The sequence below is a fragment of the Indicator indicator genome, chromosome 7 (assembly GCF_027791375.1).
Source record: "Indicator indicator isolate 239-I01 chromosome 7, UM_Iind_1.1, whole genome shotgun sequence".
Classification (NCBI taxonomy): Eukaryota; Metazoa; Chordata; class Aves; order Piciformes; family Indicatoridae; genus Indicator; species Indicator indicator.
In genome coordinates, this window is record NC_072016.1 from 14,104,625 (window position 1) to 14,129,336 (window position 24,712).

General features: G+C 37.8%; 1 protein-coding gene across 1 annotated transcript in view; it reads left to right on the plus strand.

The window, feature by feature from the left end:
* The window catches only part of BTAF1 (B-TFIID TATA-box binding protein associated factor 1), a 43,361-nt gene extending 25,957 nt beyond the window's left edge, over positions 1–17,404 (plus strand). The window contains exons 19-38 of the mRNA XM_054382112.1: positions 335–538; positions 2,638–3,064; positions 4,267–4,457; positions 5,385–5,538; positions 5,627–5,736; positions 6,768–6,969; positions 7,369–7,517; positions 9,496–9,648; positions 10,200–10,321; positions 10,514–10,681; positions 10,858–10,935; positions 11,013–11,142; positions 11,781–11,922; positions 12,097–12,227; positions 12,654–12,779; positions 13,512–13,664; positions 14,081–14,292; positions 14,453–14,612; positions 15,168–15,338; positions 15,574–17,404. Coding sequence (XP_054238087.1) covers positions 335–538; positions 2,638–3,064; positions 4,267–4,457; positions 5,385–5,538; positions 5,627–5,736; positions 6,768–6,969; positions 7,369–7,517; positions 9,496–9,648; positions 10,200–10,321; positions 10,514–10,681; positions 10,858–10,935; positions 11,013–11,142; positions 11,781–11,922; positions 12,097–12,227; positions 12,654–12,779; positions 13,512–13,664; positions 14,081–14,292; positions 14,453–14,612; positions 15,168–15,338; positions 15,574–15,720 — 3,330 coding nt within the window. The 3' untranslated portion in view covers positions 15,721–17,404. The remainder of the gene's footprint in view (positions 1–334; positions 539–2,637; positions 3,065–4,266; positions 4,458–5,384; positions 5,539–5,626; positions 5,737–6,767; positions 6,970–7,368; positions 7,518–9,495; positions 9,649–10,199; positions 10,322–10,513; positions 10,682–10,857; positions 10,936–11,012; positions 11,143–11,780; positions 11,923–12,096; positions 12,228–12,653; positions 12,780–13,511; positions 13,665–14,080; positions 14,293–14,452; positions 14,613–15,167; positions 15,339–15,573) is intronic.
* Positions 17,405–24,712: the final 7,308 nt, after the last annotated feature.

Here is a 24,712-nt window from a genome sequence, read left to right on the forward strand (position 1 = left end):
GGAGGAATACATTGCTTGGCAGCTAAATGCCAACTGTCAGAACTATGAATCAGCAAATATAATCACATTTCTTCTACAAATGTCTGTTCTCAAGATGCATGCTATCTAAGGTCAGTGCTTTCTTTTAACATTATTGTCTTCCCTGTATTCATTATCACTACTGTGCTAGTGCCAGACTGAAGGTTTTGTTCACAATCTTTAATATTCTGGATTACAAATGTTAATGGTCTGGAAACTGGATTTTTGTAGCTCAATTGTGCTGTTTAGTGCCCAAAGGAAAACAAAAGAAATTGTGATTACTCAGAAACACAAATTCTGTCTTTTCCTCTTTCAGGAGTGTAGAACTGTGGCCATTTGTGTGCAGCCTCGTTTACTTGGGGTTCTTTCTGAACATCTCTATTACGATGAAATTGCTGTTCCCTTTACACGAATGCAGAATGAATGTAAACAACTCATCTCATTGCTAGCTGATGCACACATTGACATTGGAAACAGAGTAAACTGTAGTGTATTTACAATAGATCAAGCTAATGAGCTGGTAAGTAGAGGCATGCCTGCCCTTCTTCCAAATCTGTTCTCATTGTCTTGAATTACATCTTCATAATTATTACACAAATAGTAACTTCAGAAATAACGTAGTGACTTTACACATCTTTTGACATAAGTTCTGTAATAGGTAGTTACTTTTGCAGTGTTTAGACTGACAAAAATTGAGTGATATGTAAGGTACATACTTAGAAGAGGAAAGATAACAGTGTTTTTACTCCAGGTGTAAATTCATGCTGGAACTCCTTCAAAATCACTGTCAAAAGACTAGTAAATGAACTGTGTAAATTCTAGACCTTCATTCCCTTCTTGGTCCCCCAGCATGTGTTTTTGCTGTCTGTTCAACTGTTCTATATATTTAAATCTGAAAACATCAGTATTAGATGTGCTAATAAAAGGTAGCTTTTGATATGAAAAGCTCTCTACGCAAAAGCAGAGCTAATAATGTTGAAGTCAACAACTTAAAGGTTTTTTCTTCCAACCCCAAACTGATCTCTTAGGCAGTGAGAAAGATGAGTATAGGCAGAGGTAGGATGTAAATGAAGTGCTTGTGGATTTGAGAGCCTACAGAATAAAAGGGGCTTTAGTTTGTCCTGTGTCTGCCAGATATATCCAGATATTTTAACAACACATTAACATGTGACAGAGAAATGATGGCAAATATGCTATGAATGTGGGATGGGACAAATGTGTAGATTTGGAATGGTAATACATGTGGTGCAACTTGGGTTCGGGGGGGAAGGGGATTAGGGTCCTGGATGTATTTGTGTATGCAACTGGGATGCTGAGAATAAGGAGTAAGTCAAGACTTAAGTCTGTATGATTATGACCATGATGACTAGAACATGATGGATCTTGAAATTCTCAGATGGTAGCATTTATGTAGGAATATGCAGTAGTTTAACTTGGAAATCTGGACATATCTTTGAAGTTATAGGCTGAGGGGATTTTGACAGCCAGTCTGATTGTGGCTACAATCGAAAATGGGATAAAATCCCAAGGTAAAGCCACATGAATCAAGTGAGTTTATAGTCTTAAGTACAATTTTCATATACCTTAGCTGCTGACTCTTAAGTCTACTAATAGGGCTGCTTGACCAATGTTTTTTTTCTTTTTTTCAAAAGAGCCATTTTGGATTAAAAGACTGATTCCGTAACTATTTGCTATTTTCTATGGCTGTCTTCTGCACTCTTTTCAACTCTTTGTTTTCTTGAAATAGACACCAAACCTACTCTGCATTGTAATATGGGTCTTCATACATAGCAAACCCCTGTGCTTCTCCCTATTATTCATATTTTTTGCATCCTTTCGCCATTCCAGTCATCAAGGTCATACAAAGTAAACTTGAGGTATCTATGCAATGCAGCAGTCTGATAGTTGAAAGACTTCACCTAAACATTTGAAAGTGAAAAGCAAAACCCAACAGAAAAATACCTGCCCCACATCAGACTAATACTTTCAACAGCCATCATCATTCCTGTAGTTAGGAGTGTAGCTGTCCTGGCAGTAGAATAGATTCAACATTTCCATGATTACACATTGCTTTTAATCTGTTTCTTGTGCTAAGATTTAAGCAATAGTCGCTAGCTACTTGTAGGTGGGGGAGGATATGGTAAGTCCTGCAACTACTGTCTTTTTCTGACTCAGGTATTTTTTGTTTGTTTGTTTGTTTGTTTGTTTTTTATCCCAGTCTCTTTCCTCAGAAGAAAATCAGCTTAGAAACAACTTCTTCCTATATAGGACCTTGCACGTAGTTGCTTTCTGGTCTCTTGTATTCATAGCATGTTCTCCGTTGCTTGTCTGTCACATGCTTACATATTGCCAAACTATTTGGAAATATTTGGCAGATACAGAACAAACTAAATTTGGAGGAGTATGTAAACTCCTCTTTTAGCTTTTGGAATTTAGACTTGACATTTTCCCTTAAGCTGCAGTTCAAGATTCCAGAAACTGCCTTTCAGACCTTTTCCTGCTGTTTGCTGGAAAAATGAAGATGCTAATACGTTGTCAAGTGACATTTCTGCCATGAAAATCATGTTTTTCATAGGATGCCCCATTTTACAGTAAATGAAACATATTTGTTTTTATTAGGTTACTTCGGTTTTCAATGAAGTGACATCATCCTTCACTTTGAATCCTAAAACTCTACAACAGTTGGACAGCAAACGACAGCAAGTCCAAATGACTGTTACAGAAACTAATCAAGAATGGCAAGTGCTGCATCTGCGAGTCCATACATTTGCTGCATGTGCAGTTGTGAATTTGCAGCAACTTCCAGAAAAACTAAATCCTGTTATAAAACCCTTAATGGAAGCTATCAAAAAAGAGGAGAATACACTTGTACAAAACTATGTGGCTTCATGTATAGCAAAGTTACTTCAGCAGTGTACAACAAGGTCTCCTTGTCCTAACTCAAAGATTATAAAAAATCTCTGCAACTCCCTCTGTGTGGATCCGCATCTCACCCCACTAGCAGCATGTCCTGCACAGCCTCAGAGCAGCAGTGAAAACTCAAAAGGTATGATATCTAAGACTGACAGGATTCTTAAAACATGGCTGTATTTGTCTCTGAACTGTTAAAATGTGTCTGAGTCAATCTCGTTTTCAGTGTTTTTAAAATGCCAGCAACTGAGTCTTCATTTCTTAGTAATTATTTCATTTAGGTATCTTGAACTACACGCTATGTGGGACTAATAATTGTGTAGAGTTTTCAGGAAAATTCACGTATAAAGGACCTTATTTCCAATTTTCAGTTATATACTGTGGTTCAATTGTTAATCACTTATGATCATGTTTCATTTACTTTTGTTACAAAGTTTGTAATTGAAATTGAATAAGTATGGAAATTAGAGTAGTATGTTAGACCTGGACATGGCCAAGAAGTGCGCTTGTGTGAACCTCATGAAGCTCAACAGCAAGGTCCGGGCACATGGGTCAGGGCAATCCCTGATTTCAGTACAGGCTGGGGGGATGATGGGATTGAGAGCAGCTGTGTAGAGAAGGACTTGGGGATACTGCTAAATGAAAAGTTGGACATGAGCCAGTAAGGTGCACTTGCAGCCCAGAAAATCCTTAATGAATGAGCAAATAACCCTGTGCCACACTGTGGTCATGTTTTTTCTTTAAATGTCTGTCCCTTGCTAGAAATGTATAGACTGGAAGAACAACACAAATTAAAACCTTAATACTCTCAAAGATTCTAGACTGCTTCAAGGTTTGATCATGATACATTTATTTTCTTTTGTTAATGAACGTGTCCTCCTCCATCTTGAAGTAGAATAACAATTAAGCTGATTAGGTAAAGAGGAAACATCAACAAATCCAAAAACACTGATGGATTCTGCTGTTGTATCATGGTAGGAGTCTTGAACTGTTTGTAAAGGACATGCAGTATAAGTGTTTCAGCTTTGAACATAGTGTTGGTTTATACAAAAGAAAAAAGGGCAAGAACACTTCTGCAAGCTTTTCATATTGATGAAGTTTTGTTACTTGTGTTGAAGAAGACTTTTCGGAGCAGTTTGTACACTTCGATTTTAATGGCAAGTTTGTAATGTGCTCTTAACAGTGTAACTCTGTACTTTAATTTTTTTTTTTACTTGAGGCCAATAACATGTTTTTTTAAAAGCATGTTGGGATCTGCAGATCCCTTTTAGGTAGCTTTCACTTCTGAATATGTTTTAAACTGCAACTTGTTGTTGGCTATTCTTTCTTTTCCTTTAGGGCCCAACTCTGATAAAGATGGGATGCATCATACAGTTACTAAGCACAGGGGAATAATTACGTTGTACAGACATCAGAAAGCTGCTTTTGCCATCACAAGTCGACGAGGTCCCACTCCAAAAGCTCCAAAAGCCCCAATTGCAGATCTCCCTACTGGCAGTAGTGGAAGCATTCCTACAGAACTTGATGAGGTAAACTGCAAAAGCTGATGTTTGCAACTTACACAACTGCCCCTCCCTTCCATTACTTTGAATTCACAGCAGTTGATAGTATTACAATAGAGATGTCCTGGATCTTTTCGTGAGAGAACAGAGTTGACTAGAATTTTGTGATGCAAGCATCATATGTTCACTGATGGTGATGTTTTAATTCTTTAATGTGTCATTAAGCAAATGAACTTCTGAAATGTTTTATGTTTAGTACAGATTGTTAGTATCTTAATATAAATCCCAAAACTGTGTTGTCATGTCCCATTACTCATGTTAGTGTTGGTCTTCTTGATGCACAATAGATATTCTAAAGTGTTGGAAAAAGTATTTGAAATATGACTGACTTCAGGATGTACATGTGGCTTCCACACTTGATATACTACTTTTTGGGGTTTTTTATGTTTGGTTTTTTTTATGTTCATATAAAACTTAAGCATGCTTTAGTAAGATCCTAGGCAGGACTGATTCCTAAAAAGGGTTATGGATTTTGTTCTTAATTGTTAAAGTGATTTTTATCAATTCCACTTTCAGAAGAGAGTGAGAGCAAAGGGATGGCTTAATAATAAATGCATTTGGGAAGCCTTGCTAGCGTGTTTCTGTTCTTGGTGTCCCTATATTGGCAATACCTGAGTTTCTGAAATGGGAACCACTTGGAAAAACCTCTTGCAGAAATAGGCCTGTGTCACCAAAAGACAAATTTCCAAATTTATAGAATTTAAATAATCTGTTATGAAATGTTTTCATTTTTCCCCTGTACAAAGTACATAACTTAGAGAAGAATTAGCCAGTAAATACATTGTAGGTAGCTATTAACACAGTCAGAATTGAATGCCTATATAACAATGGGAGTCTCTTTGAAAATAGTTATTCTTAAATGTCTCCTTACTACTTTAAATTGTTTAATTCTAGGCTCAGAAACCATATGTTGTACAGAGAAGAGGAGCTGAATTTGCCTTATCTACTATAGCTAAACATTTTGGTGCTGAAATGGCGACGGGATTGCCACATCTCTGGGATGCTATGGTTGGTTCATTAAAGAACAACATTCACATAAATAATTTTGGTAATTACACTTCTGATTTAAGCTGGAGGGGCTGGTCGGGTGGGGGCAGTATGTCATTCTTAAACTGAATCCTTTTGTGCTTTAACAGATCGGAAGTCCTTACTGGAAAAAGGAGATGCTCCTGCCCAGGAGCTAGTAAATTCTTTGCAGGTGTTTGAAACAACAGCAGCTTCAATGGATATTCAGCTACATCCTCTGGTAATCATTTCAGTCTGTTCTTTGCTACTGTTTTAAGCCTTTCTTTTGTAGGGCTTTTTTTTTTTTTTTTATATGTTGCTCTAGTTTTGCTCAACTGGTTTTTTTATTCACTTGCTAGCCTGCCTGTTCAAGTCCCGTGTCCTAGTCTTGATAAAGTGAAGACATAGGCTTCTGTCTTCTGCAGTTAAGCTGTTAGATTTTAAAGCCCTTTTTTTCCTGTGTCCTATCTGATGTTAAATTCTGTATTTGCTTATATAAGCTGTGGAATAAACCACAAAAGCAAACACCAACATTTCTGCTATTTCATTACACTGAAATCGGCGTCTCATCTCTCCTTTAAGTCCAGATTTCCTAAACCTGGAAAACAGACTGATAATAAGGCTGATAATACAGTGCCTTCTGTTTGTTACTTAAGCAGAGATAAAAAATGTTGTTATGCTGCATTATGTGGCTGACTGAAATGGGTCCACTTCTGATAGAGTGATGTGTGTGTGGCCACAGAGAGAGAGAGATGATATTAAAGACTGTACAGTTTACTGCCTGACTACCATGTGTCAGGCTGAAGGAGGTTGTCAGGCTTCCTGTTCAGGGAATGCAAGAACTGTGGGAGACTTCAGTTCACTCCCAAGTAGACTGGATTTGATTAGCTGTTAAAGCTGCTGTCTTTTACCTTTGTATCTGTATTTAAGGAATTTCTTTTTTTTTTTAAGGTTTCAAATACTTAGTACTATATGTTACCAGTGTGAAACACTTCCTTAATTACCAAGGACTTCTTTAATTTTCATTTTGACTAAAATGCTAAATGTTTCGTTACTCTGGATTTTAACTGTATTGGGGAGTATACTTTTTCAAATTTCAGTTACCTTTTTTTTCTGAAATGATGTCTCAGTTTTGAGCAAATTAGATCTTGTGAAGGAGCCATTTCAAGCATTCTTTGGGAGGTAACAGTGACGTAAAAAACAGTTTACTTCAAAATACCTCAGTAATTTGTTTATAATTCATATTAACCTTTCCCCTCCTCTTCCATTCAGTTAATACAGCATTTGCCTCATCTTTATATGTGCCTTCAACATCCCAGCACTGCAGTGAGACACATGGCTGCTCGTTGTGTAGGTGTTATGAGCAAAATAGCTACCATGGAAACAATGAATATCTTTCTAGAGAAAGTTCTGCCATGGTTGGGAGCAATAGATGACAACACCAAGCAAGAAGGTGCAATTGAAGCACTTGCATGTATCCTTATTTGAGCATTCAGAAATGTAGGAACTTCTTTGCAGTTATGTAATTTGGGAGAACAAACACTGTTACCTGAAAAAATGGGGAGGAGGAATTAAATAATACATTAAGCTCTTTTCCTGCTGTAGAACAGAAGTAGAAGAAACTTTCATTTCTGTTGCCTTGGTTTTATCTGATAAATGAAGTTCTGGCAGAGTTAACTGATTTTCTCAATCCATGGAATTCACTAGGCTAGATGTGACTGGGTACATTCAAACTTTTCTCCCCTCCACCTTGCTTTGTTAGAAGAAATCTTGTTCATCTGAAGGTAATATATTAATTACTTTTACTTGAGCTATATATTGATGTCACACAATTCTGAACTGGTAAGATCTATTTCCTTAATAACTGGTCCAGGTGTAATGGAGCAGTTGGATGTTGGTATTGTTCCATACATTGTTCTTCTAGTGGTTCCAGTTCTGGGTAGAATGAGTGATCAGACAAACAGTGTACGTTTCATGGCTACTCAGTGCTTTGCAACTCTGATTAGACTAATGCCTCTTGAGGTAAGTTCAAGTTGTAAGTATACAGAGTATGTTCACTGTTATGTAGCCATCTTTTCACCAGCTATGAAGTCCAATGTTAAATTGAAAATTTCTTTATGAGAAACCCATTTCAATTGTGTAGATGAAGTTAGTGTATATTCAAGAATTTTGTGTGCAATGCTGCTTTTGCTTGTTTTGGCTCAAAAGTCTTCGGAGTTACATGTGTGGTCTCCCTAGGTATGTATGGTGTTGTGTGTGGGGTTAAGAGAAATACATTAAATAATACTAATTAAAAAGGGAAAAAAAAACAATAAAAATACTGTGGAGATAAGGATAGTTACTTATTCCTAATTCTTAAAATCAAAACACCTCACCCTACAGCTTTGGAAAAAATACTGTATGTATTATGATCCAGTAGTGTTTATTCAGCGCAGATTGCCTTCAGTTTTTCACTCCTACTACAACTCACATACCTCAGTTGCTAATATTGCACTTCAAGGACTGCAGGGCTTCTAAGTAACGTATTTTTCACCAGCAGATGGTAACAGAAGATAATGTTGGCATTTGTTTGCATATTTGTAATTTTTAAAAAAGGGAAAACCAACCAACCAAAAAACAACAGTTTAATGGTTTTGGTATCTTTTGTCTGAATTTTTTTATTGATTATAATGGAACCTTAGAATCTGATTAAGTAGCAATCTGCTTTAACTGGAGCACTGAATTTCTGTATGCTTACACTGAAATGTTGAAAGAGTGGAAGGTGAGCAAAGTAGAAATAACTTTCTGGCATGCCGCTGTTTATTCCAGTGACATTTGCACCAGTGCCTTTCTTCATATGCATCTAAATACAGTCCTGTGGAATACATGCAGCTTAGAGTTTGTTTTGGGTTTTTTGTTTGTTTGGTTGGTTTTTTGGGTTTTTTTTTTTTTAAGGCTATTTTAATAGAATTTAGTGAGCATCTCTTTAAAATCTAGAATATAACTTTACTAATTTTATACACATGCATGATCAGTTCATGCTTCTTTTTTCTGTAGTTAGTCCCAAGAGAGTTCTTGAGTTTCTTCTCCATTTAAAGAGGTTCCATACCATCAGATACTGAACTATATTAAATATGCAAATTTAGAAATATGCAGAATTAGAGTGAAGTAGATAAAAAATTGGATAAAATACCAGTACTGATGTGGGACAATCTTTTGAATGCTAGCAGTTTTAAATGTTAGGCCAAACAAAGAATTTAAATTGATAGCGAAAGAGGGGTTGGAAAAAGTGGGGGGTAGATTGGTAGAACTAGGAAAATAAATGTTTTGTGGGCTTTGAAGTAAAGCTAATTAAAGATGGTGGTGACCCAAAAGACAAGTGAGATGATGGAAAATATCAGTGCCTCTTTTGCTAATGTGTATTCCTAGCAAGCAAGAATGTCTGAGTATATTTGGGCCTCCTATAGCTTCTTTGGGCTTCTGCTTAGTATGAGAAGTACCTAGGATGCCACAATCTGCTGCTATAAACCTGGAGGAGTGGTATAGGTTTTTCTTTTTCCATCTGCTTGGAGTTATCCTGTGGATTTCAGTTTTACTTCAGATCTAATTCTACTAACATCTCTAAGAGAAGAATCCAGCTACCTCTGGATTTTAGATTGTAGATTGCAGCTAAGGAGAAATGAGTGTCAGATAAACCTCTGACTAGAGACAGAATAGCTCAGTCTTTGTGAAATTTTGGGAGCATGATCAGGATTTCCCCTCCTTTATGCAATTGTATATAGCTTTTCAGTGTGTCTTCCAGGATAGATTTTGTTGTCTTCACCCTACCACCCTGGGTGAGCTGATTTGCAAGGTATCGAACAAGTATGTAGCACTGAGTTTGGATTTATACAGTTGAGAAGATTGCAGATCTTTGACATTCATTTAAAACATCTATACTAGGGTAGGGCTTTATTTCTTACTGCCTGTGAGAATTAAGTGCTGCAGCCCTTACATTGCTTCTGTATAAACATTATCCCAGGCTGGTATCCCAGATCCACCGAACATGTCTGAAGAACTAATCCGAATGAAAGCTAAAGAACGTCACTTTCTGGAGCAATTATTGGATGGAAAAAAACTGGAAAACTACAAAATTCCAGTACCAATCAAAGCAGAGCTCAGGAAATATCAGCAGGTAATAGCTTATACTTTCATTTTAGAAGAACAGTAAGTTTCAGTCTCATAGGATTTTGTGGAAGGGTAGGAGTTGCTCAAGTTTTGAGGTTTTCCTACTTGTGAATTTTTTGTTTGATGTGATTTTTTTTGTTGGGGTTTGGTTTGTTCTGTTTTTAGCTGTGCAGTATGTATCACAGACTCTTGGGTAATTAGAACAAATTAAGTAATATATAACATTTATACTGGTTTTCTTTTAATGATTGATTTTTTTTTTTTTTTCACTGCTCTAGATTCTGTCATTTTTCTCAGAGAATGGCCAGCAGGCTGTGCCTTGCTCAGGCTGGCTGGCAGCTCACCACTGCAATGCCAGGCCTTGTTGTACTGTTTGGCCATTTATGTTCCTGTCTTTATTCCCTTCTGCTTTGAGTGAATGGGCTGTAGCAGATGGTGGGAAACAAGCTCATAGTTTGGCAGTGATGCATGATAGAACATACAGATGTTTGAACTGAAGCTTAACTAGCAAAAGACAGTTTTGACTTCTAAGACAGTCTCTTCAATTTCTGATTTCAGGATGGAGTGAACTGGCTGGCATTTCTCAATAAATACAAACTTCATGGAATTCTTTGTGATGACATGGGCTTGGGAAAAACTTTACAATCCATTTGCATTCTTGCAGGTGATCATTGCCTCAGGTGAGCTTAGCTAGCATTCTGTTCTAAGGACTGTCATGAAAGGGTTTTTTTTCTGTGCTAGTGTCTGTAGACATGGGTTTGGGCAACCAGCTATAGGTGGTTCTTCTTGAGCTGGACTAGTGTACCTCCAGAGGCCCCTTCCAACTTTAGGTTTAATTTTTTTTAAACTTTTTTTTTTTTTTATTCTGAAAGGGCTCAGGAATATGCAAGAACAAAACTGGTGGACAGTGTTCCTCTTCCCTCCTTGGTGGTGTGCCCTCCTACACTCACAGGACACTGGGTAGATGAAGTGGGCAAATTTTGCTCAAAGGAGTATCTTAATCCCTTGCACTATACAGGACCTCCCACTGAGAGAGCAAGGTAATTTGCATTTGTGATTTGAGTGAAGTGTCACACAGAATTTTGCAATTCACTGTACTACTACTACTGAAGCATAGTTTATGGTCCTGGTAAAACCAGACATAGTACCTTTAGAGGCTGAAGGTGTTAACGTGTAAGGAGCACTTTAGTTATGATCCCCTCTGTTTTTTCTTAAGATTACAACACCAGGTGAAAAGACACAATCTCATAGTGGCTTCATATGATGTTGTGAGAAATGACATTGACTTCTTCAGGTAAGAATTGGTTTGTTTTCTGAGGCTTATAGCTTAGAGTTTTAAATGGTACTTCAGTCTATGCTGTTCTTTTCTAGAAATATTAAGTTTAATTACTGCATTCTCGATGAAGGACATGTAATAAAAAATGGAAAAACAAAGCTTTCAAAAGCAGTAAAACAGCTGACTGCTAACTACAGGATAATTCTTTCTGGGACACCAATCCAGGTAACTGCTTTTCTTTTTTGCCATGGAGTTTGGTTAGTAGTAGAAAACAAGCAAAAGAGATCTAATTTACAGTCTGTTTTATTCAAAGTGCATACATTGTGAAAATTCATTGCTAAAGGCTTGAACCTCCTACGTCTTTTTCCTTTCCCATGCATAGGGGAATGGGTGCAGGATCCATAGTACTAACAGGGCTTGAAAGTTCACAAGGAGGCTTTGTCTACTACTTGTTCTTTAAGTAGCAGGCAAGAAAGGGGAGAGAGCATTTTCTTATGCCTCTAGTGAAATTAGCAAGAAACAACTCTGAGAACTCCAGATTTTGGGCTTCATCCTTAGTGACTTGTCTGGAATATCTCTGATAGAGGACTAAGCCCACCATCTCCTGGGTTTTGCTGCCCAGAATAACCCAGAATGTGGCTTAAGACATCAGACGTGTTTGTGTTAAAGTGCATGTACGGGTCTTCCTGTAACTGAGGTGGATGTGCAAGAGTCAACAAGTTCCAGTAGCTCAGAAGTATGTTGAAGTGTTATATTTGTAGTATTTTATAAGGAGCATTAAATATGTTCAGAAATGTTTCTGATTACTTCTAGCAAATCATTACTTTTGAAAATAATTTAACAAGTGTTTCTTTTATGCTCAGAACAACGTCTTAGAGTTGTGGTCGTTGTTTGACTTCCTTATGCCAGGATTTTTGGGTACTGAACGCCAATTTGCAGCTCGTTACGGCAAACCAATACTGGCAAGTAGAGATGCCCGAAGCTCAAGCAGAGAACAAGAGGCTGGTAAGAATCTAAATGTTTAGTCTTGGTTTTCTTGTTTTGCTTCTTTTAAATGAGACCCGGTAATGAGAAGAGAAGGTGTGGTCAGTTCCAGCATAAGACTGGGGTGCAGCAGGGCTGAATGTTTGGAAACTTCTATCATTTTATTTTAAATACTCCTCTTGTTGTCTTCGTTAGGGGTTCTTGCAATGGAAGCACTGCATCGTCAAGTTCTGCCATTCCTACTAAGAAGAATGAAAGAGGATGTACTGCAAGATCTTCCACCCAAAATTATTCAAGATTATTACTGTATTCTCAGTCCTCTACAGGTATGCTTAAAAAACAGCTGGAAACTTAGAGTTTTTTTAGCACTGTTAAGACCACAAAAGAACCACTTCCGTATTTGTGGGTCAGTCTGATGTCGGCTCTCACAGTCTCTGGGGCAACATGACTAAGGGTTTTCCAGTACATGTTTAAAAACTGATTTTGGCCTAGTTTCAGTAGCTTAATTTCTGGCATGGTTCCGCAAGAATAATATTTAGGCACCTGCAGATTTTTTTTTTTTTTTTGAGTGCTTTCTAAGCTGAAATACAGTAAGATAAATTGCAAGAGATTCCACTGTTAATGTTGACCTTATGCTACATATAAAATGGTTTTATCGATTTATGATAATTCAGAACAAAATTCTAAAAATTACTTGTCTGTGTTCTGTCAGGGAAAAATACTCATTTTCTTGTCTGGGGCCTGGTTTACAGGTTCAGCTTTATGAAGATTTTGCCAAGTCTCGTGCCAAATGTGATATTGATGAAACTGTTTCTTCAATTTCACTGAATGAAGAAACTGAAAAGCCAAAGCTTAAAGCTACAGGTCATGTATTTCAGGTACAGATTTCTTCAGTGGTTTTTACTACTTAGTTTATTTCTGGGTTTAATAAAAAATTTAAATAGTTAATTTACACATTTGTGGCTACATGATCAAAGTGAAATTTCTGGGTTTGGATCAGGTTGCTGGGAATATGATGTACAGCTGTTATGCTTAAATTATGGTTTTGTATCTTAACTCATATAAAACAATCTTATTTTTAAATCGTCCTGCTCAACTGATGTTCAGCTATTCTGTGGATCTTGGATAGTACTCTCTATGAAAAACTGGTCACCAAAAGTGCAAAACCTCAGAAAGAGAGGGAGCGCTACAAAATTAAGATTCTACAACATGAACAAAAAAGTTGCCTTAAGGTCAGATCTGAATTTACAAAGGTTCCTGTTCTTACACAGTTGCAGATTAAGTCTTGGCTACTTGGAAACAATAATTCTCAAAGGCTCTTAACAGCTCCCAAACCCACCTACTATAACCCACACTCACATAAAGGTGTGAGAAATGGTCGTCTCTACACTGTTCCTGTAACGGGAAGCAAGCTCATTATGCACCTAACAATTATTGGTTACAGTCTGAAATACAGATTGTCTTAATATGATTTTAATGAAAATACACCTCCGGATTGTGGAATGTTGACTGAGAGGCCTCTATGCTTACAAAAATTTCACTCATCCTTTTATTGTAACTACATTGTTGTTAACCCTTTCTTTGAATTTCCATTTTCTGAATAATTGAAGGCATTGCAATACTTACGGAAGCTATGCAACCATCCAGCATTGGTGTTAACAACCCAACATCCAGAATATAAAAGAATTACAGAGCAGCTTGCAGCTCATAATTCATCCCTTCGAGACATCCAACATGCACCTAAGCTGTCTGCTTTAAAACAAGTAAGTAGACTTCCGTGTTGTGTCTTAAATTTCCTAAATGTGTCTCTACTGATGTTACAATTCAGAAAGTGCTAAGGCTTCATCAATATGAAAAATTATTAATCTTAAAACATACCTTACTTTTACTCTGTTTGCTGCTACTTATTGTACAGGAGACTGTCAGCTTGATAAAGTTAGGTTGCATTACATGCTTAATCTATTGTAAGTAAATCAAAATGAAGATAATTATGATTCTGTCAGCTCTTAAATTTTGCATAGTTTGACAGTGAAGTCAAGCTTCACGTTGTGTCATTTGTCTGTCACTTATCGACTTTCTATAGTTTTTCTCTTCCTGTTTTGAGAGTCCATCGGTGTCAGTATTTACATGAGATCTACTGTCATTTTGATGATACACTTTAATGCTCTTCTACTTTAAGCTGCTGCTTGACTGTGGTTTGGGGAATGGTGGATCTTCAGAAAGTGGTACAGAAGCTGTTGTGGCCCAGCACAGAGTACTTATCTTCTGTCAACTTAAAAGCATGCTGGATATAGTGGAGCATGACCTTCTCAGGCCACAGTTACCTTCAGTTACTTATTTACGACTAGATGGCAGCATACCTGCTGGTCAGAGGCATTCCATTGTTTCACGGTAAGCATAGCCCTTCATAACCAGTATGAGACCAAGTATAATGAACTATATCATTTCTGTGGCAAAAATTATTATTTTGTCTGCCTCAAAGCAGTTGAGGTTCATAAATTCATTATTTGAATGAAATATACCATGTTTAACTTTTTTTTTTTTTATGCAGGTTTAATAATGACCCATCTATAGATGTTCTTTTGCTTACCACTCATGTTGGTGGATTGGGACTTAACCTAACAGGGGCTGATACAGTAGTATTTGTGGAACATGACTGGAACCCAATGAGAGACCTGCAAGCCATGGATCGGGCACATCGCATTGGGCAGGTGAAAATTCTTCAGTATCCTATAAGGTTTTTCTCTTGCTGAACTGTTTCTTTGAATTTGGATGAGGTTGTAGCATATAATAGTGACATCTGGGGGTTTGCATTAAGCTTCCATTCATTTTGCTTTCTTGCAAATATGCCAGATGTTGAAGTATGTACTTTCTTACCCCACCTCCAACTTGGTATACCTCTTCTTCAGTACTTCCTGAGTTGCTGCGGAGAGGCCAGGGAAGAACAGTGTTTCAGTGGAGGAAGAGATGCAACTGACAAGTAGCCAGGGAAAGTGTGATTGCTGTTAGTCTCCCTCCACAGCGGTACAAAGCAGTGAATTCTTGACTTCCTGAGTCCAGATGCAGTTGCTGGTGCATCTACTGTATGCTGGCTTAGTCTTACTCTTTTCGTCAATCAGACTTAACTGAGTACAATTACAGAAGGGTTAACTGCAAGCCAAAGTGATTCCAGACTGTCCATGATGAATACTAAACCATTGTGCTTTTGTGAATACCTGATAGTTTTCAGCTAAGTGTACCTTTTTTATTTTTTTTTTTTCCCCCAGAAACGTGTTGTTAATGTATATCGCCTGATAACTAGAGGAACTCTGGAGGAGAAGATCATGGGTCTTCAAAAGTTCAAAATGAATATTGCAAACACAGTGATCAGCCAAGAAAATGCAAGCCTACAAAGCATGGGAACAGAACAGCTTCTTGATCTGTTCACTCTTGACAAGGTAAAGAACCGTTTTTACAAAGACCTACTAAAAATAGAGTAAGCTTAGGGAAAAGCTCTGCTTTGAAATGTAAAATTTAATCAGACAGACACTTGGAATGATGAATAGTAGACATGTCTCTGAACAGGAGGAAGGGAAATTTCCCCAGAAGATTCATCAGGCTCAAAGAATTTAGCGTACTGCTAAAAACATTTTTCTATATATTAATTTTACTTTATTTTTTCATTTTGTGAAGGATGGAAAAACTGAAAAAGCAGATACCTCTACCTCTTCTGGGAAAGCATCAATGAAATCAGTACTCGAAAACCTTGGAGAATTATGGGATCAAGAACAGTATGATACTGAATACAGTCTTGAAAACTTTATGCATTCATTAAAATAATCATCATGTATTTGTAACACAGCTGCTGCTAGTTCACGTATTTTTCTGCTGATATTCAGCAAACTTCAAAGCATATAGTGAACCTTTAGCTTAATGTGTAAATAGACTAATTGAAATAGGAATCTTGAAAAGACTGACACTGAGTAGTGTCACATGTTTCACTGGGGAGTTACTTTGTCTTAAACCTTTGCACTGTATAAAAGAACTTTAAATATAAACATTGTGAGGTGATTTGAATTTTACTTGTTCTGAACAGCTGCAAGTTCTTATTTGGTAGAATAAAACAAAGCAAGTTTTTACATAGGTTAACAAGCGTTACTTCTGTTTGAAGTTAAGTCCATCATTATTCCTTCCTGTATCTATAACAGTTTTGTACAGTTGTTTCAGTGAGTGCTTCAGGTTGTTCAGTGTACATTTTTTCTTTGAAACACAACTTGCTTTTATGGTGTATTAAAAAGAAACAGTTTTCAACTGAAACTTTTCATTTGGATCATTTCAGATCACCAGAGGCAAAACCTAGAAGCCCTGAAAGCATTAAATAAAGGGCACTAGGTGTGTGCACCCCCCCTTTGTATATTGAGTATAAATAAATTCTGCTCGTCAGTCTTTTGACACCATCTTGAGAGAACAGCTGACTTGAACTTTTTAAATGTAATGAGCTATACTAAATACAGGTAATGACCTATTTGAGGCCATGTTTGCATCCTGTTAGCAAGGGTGCACTTTTTTAATTTATCTATAAGGCTAGAATATAGCCACTTTGAGAGATGCATGTATTCAGTATGTTTCAATCCTATATATTTTTTGTAACTAAAAGAAGAAATTAAATATACAGACAGACATTTTCCAGAAGTAGATTTTACACTGTCTAGGATTCTAAAATCCATGCTGAAGTGACTGTTTACTAAATGGATGCATGACTTAAAGCTTCTTAAAGGAATAGGGAGGACTTTTTTCTTTAGGAGAAAATACACATAGAATACCTACATTCAGTTTGAGGGAGTAGTTGAGGTTGTGTAACAAAGATAGTAAAGGACTTTAATATCAGTGAGTGAGAATAATATGGCTGTATGTTACACAGCTTTTTATAAAAGGGAGGCAGTAGTAAAAGTGTGTTTCTAGATGTGCATATGTACCAGCATGTGCACTTTTTATAAATATTAAATTATAGATAACTTACAGCAGTTGTCTGGATACATAGAGTATATGTAAAATATAAAACCTAAGGTTTGTAGCTTGCTGTGTGCTTAAGCATCAGAGCTTAAAAACCATCAGAGACCTCAACTATGTAAAATAAGATTGTTTTAAAACAATATATATAAATCAAGACTGTTCTGCAGCATTGGAGATTAATGTCACATTTCAGTAGTTATGAACTGCCATATTGTAACAATTAGCATTCCATGAAAATAAACAAAACTGGGAATATCTAACTTGTATGTTGTGTATGTCCACACTTAAGGTTTTTTTTTCCTGTAGAGAAGATTTCCACTGTAGCTGACTAGGTAAAAAAATAATGCTTTGGGAAATTGGATTACTGGTATTACATTGGTTCATTTCTGCCTTTATACATAGAATATTTTTGTTGTTCTTGCAACTGATACTCCAGGTGGGAGAGATGAGATATGGGGCTTGTTCTGTTTGCAGAGAAATTATAATGCTGGAATACTGGGTTCTTTAAGGTAACTAGGTGCAGTAATCTGGTCATAGTGCCCAGAAGTAACAAGGTATTTGAATAAAGAAACCTCTTAGTCATAAAACACTGCGTGTGTTTTTCTTTGGAAGTTTTATTAGTTGCAGTAGTTGGAAACTGCTTGGCTCCTATTGGAAAGTAAATGCACAGCAAAGGACTGCTTTAAAACACTTATTTATCCCATTGAGGTTGCTATGCAACCATGTACTCCTAGTGATGCCTTTCTTGCATATGACATCAAAAAGACTCCTGCACCTGGAAAGTGGGGGGAGCAGAATCTAGAATAATTGTTTCAAGAGTATGATATGTACAGATTGGTCTTGAGTACTCTGTGGATTAGCACTTCAAAAATGGAAACCAGTGGGAACATTGCATGAGGTACATTAAAAAAAAATAAAATACCAACACATTTTTAGTTACCTTAATACTGAACTAGGAGCTTTTCTGTGTTTTCCAAGCTATCAGACCATTTACCATGATCTGGGCCTGTTAGTGCAGTGTTCCCAGTGCAGAAACTGAATTCACTTACAGCAAAACTCAAGCAAGAAATACACTCTCAGAGTGTTTAGTAAATAATCAGCTGAACCAGTCCAGGATCTGAGCTGAAACAGAAGCTGAAATAAAAAGTTCAAAGGTATTACAAAGGTGTCAGATTCTTAGCACCAACCATTTTGCTCTACAGCTCTATTAAACTAAGAATTCAATCTGACAAGTTTGTCTTTCAGCATGCAAGTCATCTTTGGAATTTGTTTAGTCAGGAAATGCTTGCTTTCTGCAAATGTCATTATGACTATTGCAGGGTTTTTTTAAACTTGATCCCTAATGCTTTTGGAGGTCTTTTTCTAAGCTTGCTGAAATAAAAATTACACTGAAGATACAATTTAGTTTAACTCAAATTAGTTCAAGTTTAGTCATATACTTCAGTGCTTTGACTAATTGCTCATTATCTCTAGACAGCTTGTATTTTTGCCTTCAAATCACCAGGTTTAAAGGCTTATGCTTACTATTACTGGTATCCCTAACTTCACTACCATCCTATGGCTCTGCATGTTACTAAGACAAGTAGTGATATGTGTTCATTGCCTCAGTTCAAGCAGAAGTAGGGTGACTTAAGTCATGTTAGAAACTGTGGAAAACTTCCAAGATGAAAACATTTTCACATAATATGGTTTTATTAACTGGCTTACAAACAGCAAATAATGAGACAGTGTTCAATATGGGTGTGTGTGCATGTTCAAGAGAGCTTTGGCATAAGGCTAGTTTTAAATCTTTTGATGACCACAGCAATAATTCACTTCTGGCTGGTGCTAAGTTGCTCTGTAATCAAAAGCTTAGAAGCTGTAGTTTTTTCTTTAATCCAGGCCAGGCAGGGAGATGCTTTATAGTAAAAATTAATTCACCTTTTAAATCATGTTTAAGCAGGTGACTTCAAGGGCAGCTCACTGAGATGATTATTCATCTGAATTCTTTTGGTGTCCTAGTAAAACACATGACCTTTAAATTTGTGTCTGAAACTGTATTAGTTGGCTCCTTATCTTGTAGTGGCTTCCCTAGTTCTTCAACATTCTGTACAGCAGGGTTGGAGCTATCTCTTTGGTTACACTGTTTAAGGCTAACTCATATTTGGGAATCGAGCCTTAATTGCTACTCTAGTGGCCAAAACTGGAGTTAAAGCCTAGCTGAAAGGAGGGGTTCTGCCCAATAAAGGGAATTTGATTGGTGGGAGAGTGACAGAACTATCCCTCTCCAGTACAAGGATGCCATTCCTGGGAGGTGCTCCTGTGAGGACCATGCAGCAGCAGGGTAACCAAGCCCTAACCTCACACTGATGACTTGCAAAGATCTGAGCAGTGAAAGGTTTGGCTTGGGATCATACTCTGCAAAATAAGAAAATGAAACACTGATCTTGTTAAACAAGATTAAGGAGGGACTGCATGTGGTCAAGTTACTTGCACTAGAGAGCCACATGAAGTTCAGCTTTTACTTAGAGCTTTCCAGGCAAAGATGCCATCATAAGTGAGATAACAGGTAAGGTGCTTTCACTATGCCTGTGATTTTTACCCACCATCACAGGCTACTTGCTCAGTCCTCCATAAAGTCAGGAATGATGCTCGTATCCTGATAAAGCAGCAAGTATACCAGCCACCAAGTCCAGGTTTGAAAATTACACTTATTTCCAAGAAAAAGGAGGACAACTGTCAAAAAAGGATACATTTCAAATGCCAGTGTTTGAGTTTTCAGGAGAAAGATGTAATCCGTAGTATGGCAAGAACTGTAATTTCTCTTTAATCTGAGACATTTTCTGTTACCAACTGCAGCCCATCAAATTCAGTGACTCCAGTTGCCTCTCCATGTGCTAACATTGCCATGCCAGCCAAGTGAGGTGCCACCCTCAACCATCATCACTTAAAACCTCTCATTCCTCACACGCTACTGTAATTCTCAAAGCTGGTGTACCACTGATGTCATTCAAGTAAGACAGAGGAACATACAGCTGAATGGGATGAGTGGCTGGTTTTCAGAACCAAAAGCTGCTGCATGGATGAGCAGTCCAAAATCCTATGAGAAAATTAGCAGATCTGCTGCCTACACAAACAGAGCCAAGTCTGAATTTTCATTGACTAGAAAATCCATTTTACTATATAGATAGGTGAAAGACTCCATAAACTCTAATGCTAAACTACAGCAAATCTTGAATACTTTAAATGCAAGAAAGAGATAGCTGAAGAAACAAAGTAATTAACACCAGATAACACTGAGGAACTCAATCTTGGATTTAGGAGCTTTGTTAGGCTGTTTTTTCCCCACCCCAAACTTCCAAAAAGTCAAATCTTGTGCTATTTTCCTAGCTGTCATGTGGATAGCTAATTCAGCATTGGGTATCTGTCATTAATTTTGCAAGCAGTCAACAAACTTATGGCCATAGATGACCATAGAATCACAGAATGGTAGGGATTGGAAGGGACCTCTGAAGATCATCAAGTCCAACCCCCCTGCAATAGCAGAATCACCTAGGGCAGGTGACACAGGAATGCATCCAGATGGGTCTTGAAAAGTCTCTAGAGAAGGAGATGCCACAATCTCACTGGGCAGCCTGCTCCAGTGTTCCATCACCCTTACAGTAAAGAAGTTTTTCCTCATTTGAGGTGTTCTAGTTTGCATGATGACTTGTGGTATTTTCTTTTCAAGTCAAATTCAGACTAGGATTTGCCAAGTTGTAAGAGGAAAATTCCACATGCCACAAGGAGGATGTTTACTGCTCAATTTCCCTTTTTAGATGAAGGAAGAGAGCTGATCCAGAAAGCAGCAACCTCAAGCCCATAAATTCAGGTGCAAACCAGCAGGAAAAGTAGGGAAGGATGAAGTGCAGAAAAGAGGAGAAAGGAAGAATAATAGGCTGCATACTGCCAAAGGGCTGTGGCAGGAACACCACAAACTGAACTAATCTGCAATTCAGAGGCTCAGAAACAGCAGAGCTATCAGATCATGCTGGCCATGTCTCCAATACACTCTGGTTCCAGGGGCCTTTGCAGGGTGATGCTGCCTTGTCCATGCCAAGTCTGTGCCTGCCAGAGATTTCCCATATGTCAGAGTAATTCTGTTTCATAGTTTATGCAGTCTGGCTGCTTAGATACTCCATCAAGAAAATAGGAATGCTTATCAGTATGCCAGCAGCAACCAGTTCAAGTAGTGAGCTTTGGGATGCTTTTTGCTACTGCTCCTGTGGTACTTCTCTTTGAATAAATACTGTTCTCTCCAGATACACGTTTCTGTACCCTGTTTCTCATGACTCATGCTGCCCTTATGGCAATTTAATTATCAATCATAGCCCAGCATCCCAGAAATAAAGACTTCAAGCAGAAATCTGTAATGATAAGGGAAGAGCTGAAGCAGATACTCAAATCTAACTGCTTTTGCAAGTTAGTAAACAGAGCTTATAAAAAACATCACTTGAATTGTACATGATCTCTGCTGTAGTCAGAGAAGGAAGACATTAAAAATACTTCAACCCCTAGAAAACAACACACTGATTCCTGACCCTCTTATGAATCAGAACACTTACAAGCAAAACTGACTTCTGATTCTGTGCTATTAACCTAAGTGTGGCTTTAGGAAAATACTGCACTGCATTTTGATCCACTTCTTCATGCTGCCCACATCTCCTCTCAGTCCAGATTATAAAATACTTCTGGGACACTTGCAACTGTTCATCCTTGGTGCCTCTGTCCTGCAAGTATCATGTTTTGTGATTATCACTCACAAATCACAACAATCTTTCAAACCAGATGAAAAGTAACTAAGGTGCATTTCCTGTTCATTTGGAAGCTTTGGATACCTATACAAGCATAAATGAAGTTCATATCTGTGTGTAAAGTTAAAATACTGCCCATACTTGTGGTCAGGAAAATGTATTTTCAAGAGACTGCAGAGAAAAGCACCATGCACGCTAACCAAGCCAACAGTCAATGCCAGCCCAACAGTTTTTGTCTTTGTATACAGTTAATTCAGTGCTCACCCACTTAGGCATCATATCTTTTAAATTACCAGTTCATTTGCAAGCTGAAAAGGACAATGTGGCGGAATTCAAAGTTGATATTTCTGCTTTCTTTCCTGCCCTGATAAGAGCTGCAAGATGGGATCAGCACTTCAGGCTTCTCACAGCCGGCGCAGTCAGCAGTAGTTAATTATTGTTTATAAAATGCAGAACTGTGTGTTCTCACAGTTACATCACTCTTTGGCTGTGCTTAGTATTTATCAGCTGAAGAGCAAGGTAGGAAACAAAGCAAGAAGAGTGAAAAATAAATATATATGCCATGGCAGCTTACATGGGCTGTGTGGGTTCAGGGAAAGTGAGGGAGGAGAGAGGGACATGAGGTGCACTTGCCATCAACCCATTTTCCCTGGCTCACTTTGGTTCATTTCTCTCAAGGTCCCACTGTGCAGTATTTCTACCTCCAAAACAGATGTGGTCACAAGTCCTGAAGTCAAAATAGATTTTAATGCCTTACCCCTGGGAGCCTAGGGTGCCACTCCTGTCCTCTCCCTGCTTGAGCAGGAAAAGTAGCTCCAACGACTAATACAGGAACCTGGTATGCCACCATCAGAGGAGAAAGCAAACCAGCCAGCTTGGATGTCCAAACAAGCCTGAGTGGCAGATAGTTGAGAAGGTTCCACAGCCTCTTACATCTGCACAGAATCTAAAGAAGTTATGGCCCTTGCATACAGACCCCAAAGACCAGCACTGGCCAGAAGGACGCTGCAGCAAGAACTGTCTTCATACTTTCACCATCCCTCCTGCTCAAAATAAAATGATGACATTAACAGGTTAAAAAGCCTCAAAATGGTGAGTCTCCAGCTCAGTCCTCTCCCTCAATAGCTGTGATACTGCTTGGCTGCTGCTAGAGAAGCCAAGGAGCACTGGGCACTCTGGTGGGATTTTTAGGGTTCCTGTAGCCTTTCTGATAAAATGGTGGTTTAGCACCAAACTTGGTAGTTAGACCATGGTTGGACCTGATGATCTTAAAGGTCTTTTCCAACCAAATGATTCTATGGTGCTTGGGCCAAGAGAGTGGCTTGTGTGTTGAAGTGTCTGTAAAGCAGTCACCATCTTCATCTGTGTTTGGTTTCCTGACAAGTGAGGGTTGATCTGGACTTAAGGCTGAGTTGTACGCCTTGTGGATTTATCTATTGGTCTGTTCAAGGTCTCTAAAAGGCAAGGCAACTTTCTCTCTGTTTCATTAGTCTGCTGCTCATCTATTATATAGGAAGACTTACATCCATGGCAGAGACTCATTTAAGGTACTAAATGGCTTTATGCAATTATTAGATGCCTTTATCAGCTTTACTTTGGCATTTAATCAGCCACAAAAGCTGTTTATTGCTTCATAAACTTCTCTGCTGCAAACATTATCCTTTAATTAATTCCTGAAATTACACAGGCTGATGAGGTAACCTGTTTTTCACACCAAGCACCCAATTAATCTTAGGAGAATGTTGCTATTTTCCCTTTCATTTTGTTTTTAGACAGTTGTCAGCTGGCCTACAACTGTTGTTAGGACAGGTAGCAGCAATTTAGCAGCCTCACACAGATAACAAATGCCAGCCAAATCACTGAGCTGTGAGGATTATTAACAGCTGAGAACCTTGGGAGCTGAATAAAAGTTAAACTGTAATTTTACTCACATTAAAATTGAAGGGCCAGCTGAACAGCATGTAGCTCCAGAATTAAATAACGTTACAGACTTGTTAAAAGATTGGAGGCAGCTGCTAATTAGGAGCATTTGAAGCTGAGGTCACAGTAAGATGAGTAGCTTGCTCACATACTGGAAGATTTCAGGTGCACACTTGCTTTATATATTATGACTTTTTGTTTATCAGCATTCATGGAAATTCAAAGTAACTGAAAAGCAGCAAGATCAGCCTGTGAGTAGAATAACTCAGTACTTTAATATATCTAGAACAATGTGTTATAGCATAGATACAAGGGGGTTTTTACAAAGTTTTGTTATTTCCACATACTCTCAACCCATACCTCCATCAGAATCAGATATTAGTTATAAACTAATGCAGTTTACCAAAACAAACAAAAAAACCCCAATCCCTTTATGCATTGTGATTTCAAACTGTTATTGTATGAGGACTAGAATTACAGCTAGAAATGCAAGGACTTTCTATAAACGAGTTGATTCTAGCAGAGAGCTTTAATGGGGTAAGGGGAGTAAGAAACATTCCCCTAAATATTTGGGAGCTGGGAATATTGAGTCCTACCTCATTGCTTTCTGTAGATCATTTGCTATTGCTTGCTGGTAAATACGGTATCAAGGAAGAAAATATTTTCATATATTTGTCCAGGTTAGTTACTGAGTTGCAAACCAGTAATGGTTGCATACAGTTGCATACAGTTGCATAGAGCAAACTGCATAACCAGCCAGTTCTCTGCAGACCGACAGCAAATGTTTCATGAACTGTGAATTTTATTTTTGGAAGTATCTAATGATGCAGGGTATGGAGTTTGTAGTTAAGGTAGTATATATTTGATAGAGCACATGAAATACAAGGAAGGGAGGTTGCTCCAAAAAATTATTGTAACAAATTTTCCCATCAGCATTTAAAGTATCAAAAGAAAATTCTGGAACAAAAAAAAAAAAGGCAACAAACACCAAACCAAGCCACCAACAACAAAAGAAAACAAAGCACAAAATCCTTGTGTGTGAGAAATGGGAAAAGAGTACATGGAAAAAATGTTGCCTTTCATGTCTGTTATAGCTTTTTATTTTTCCTCTTCACTGGACAGAAAAA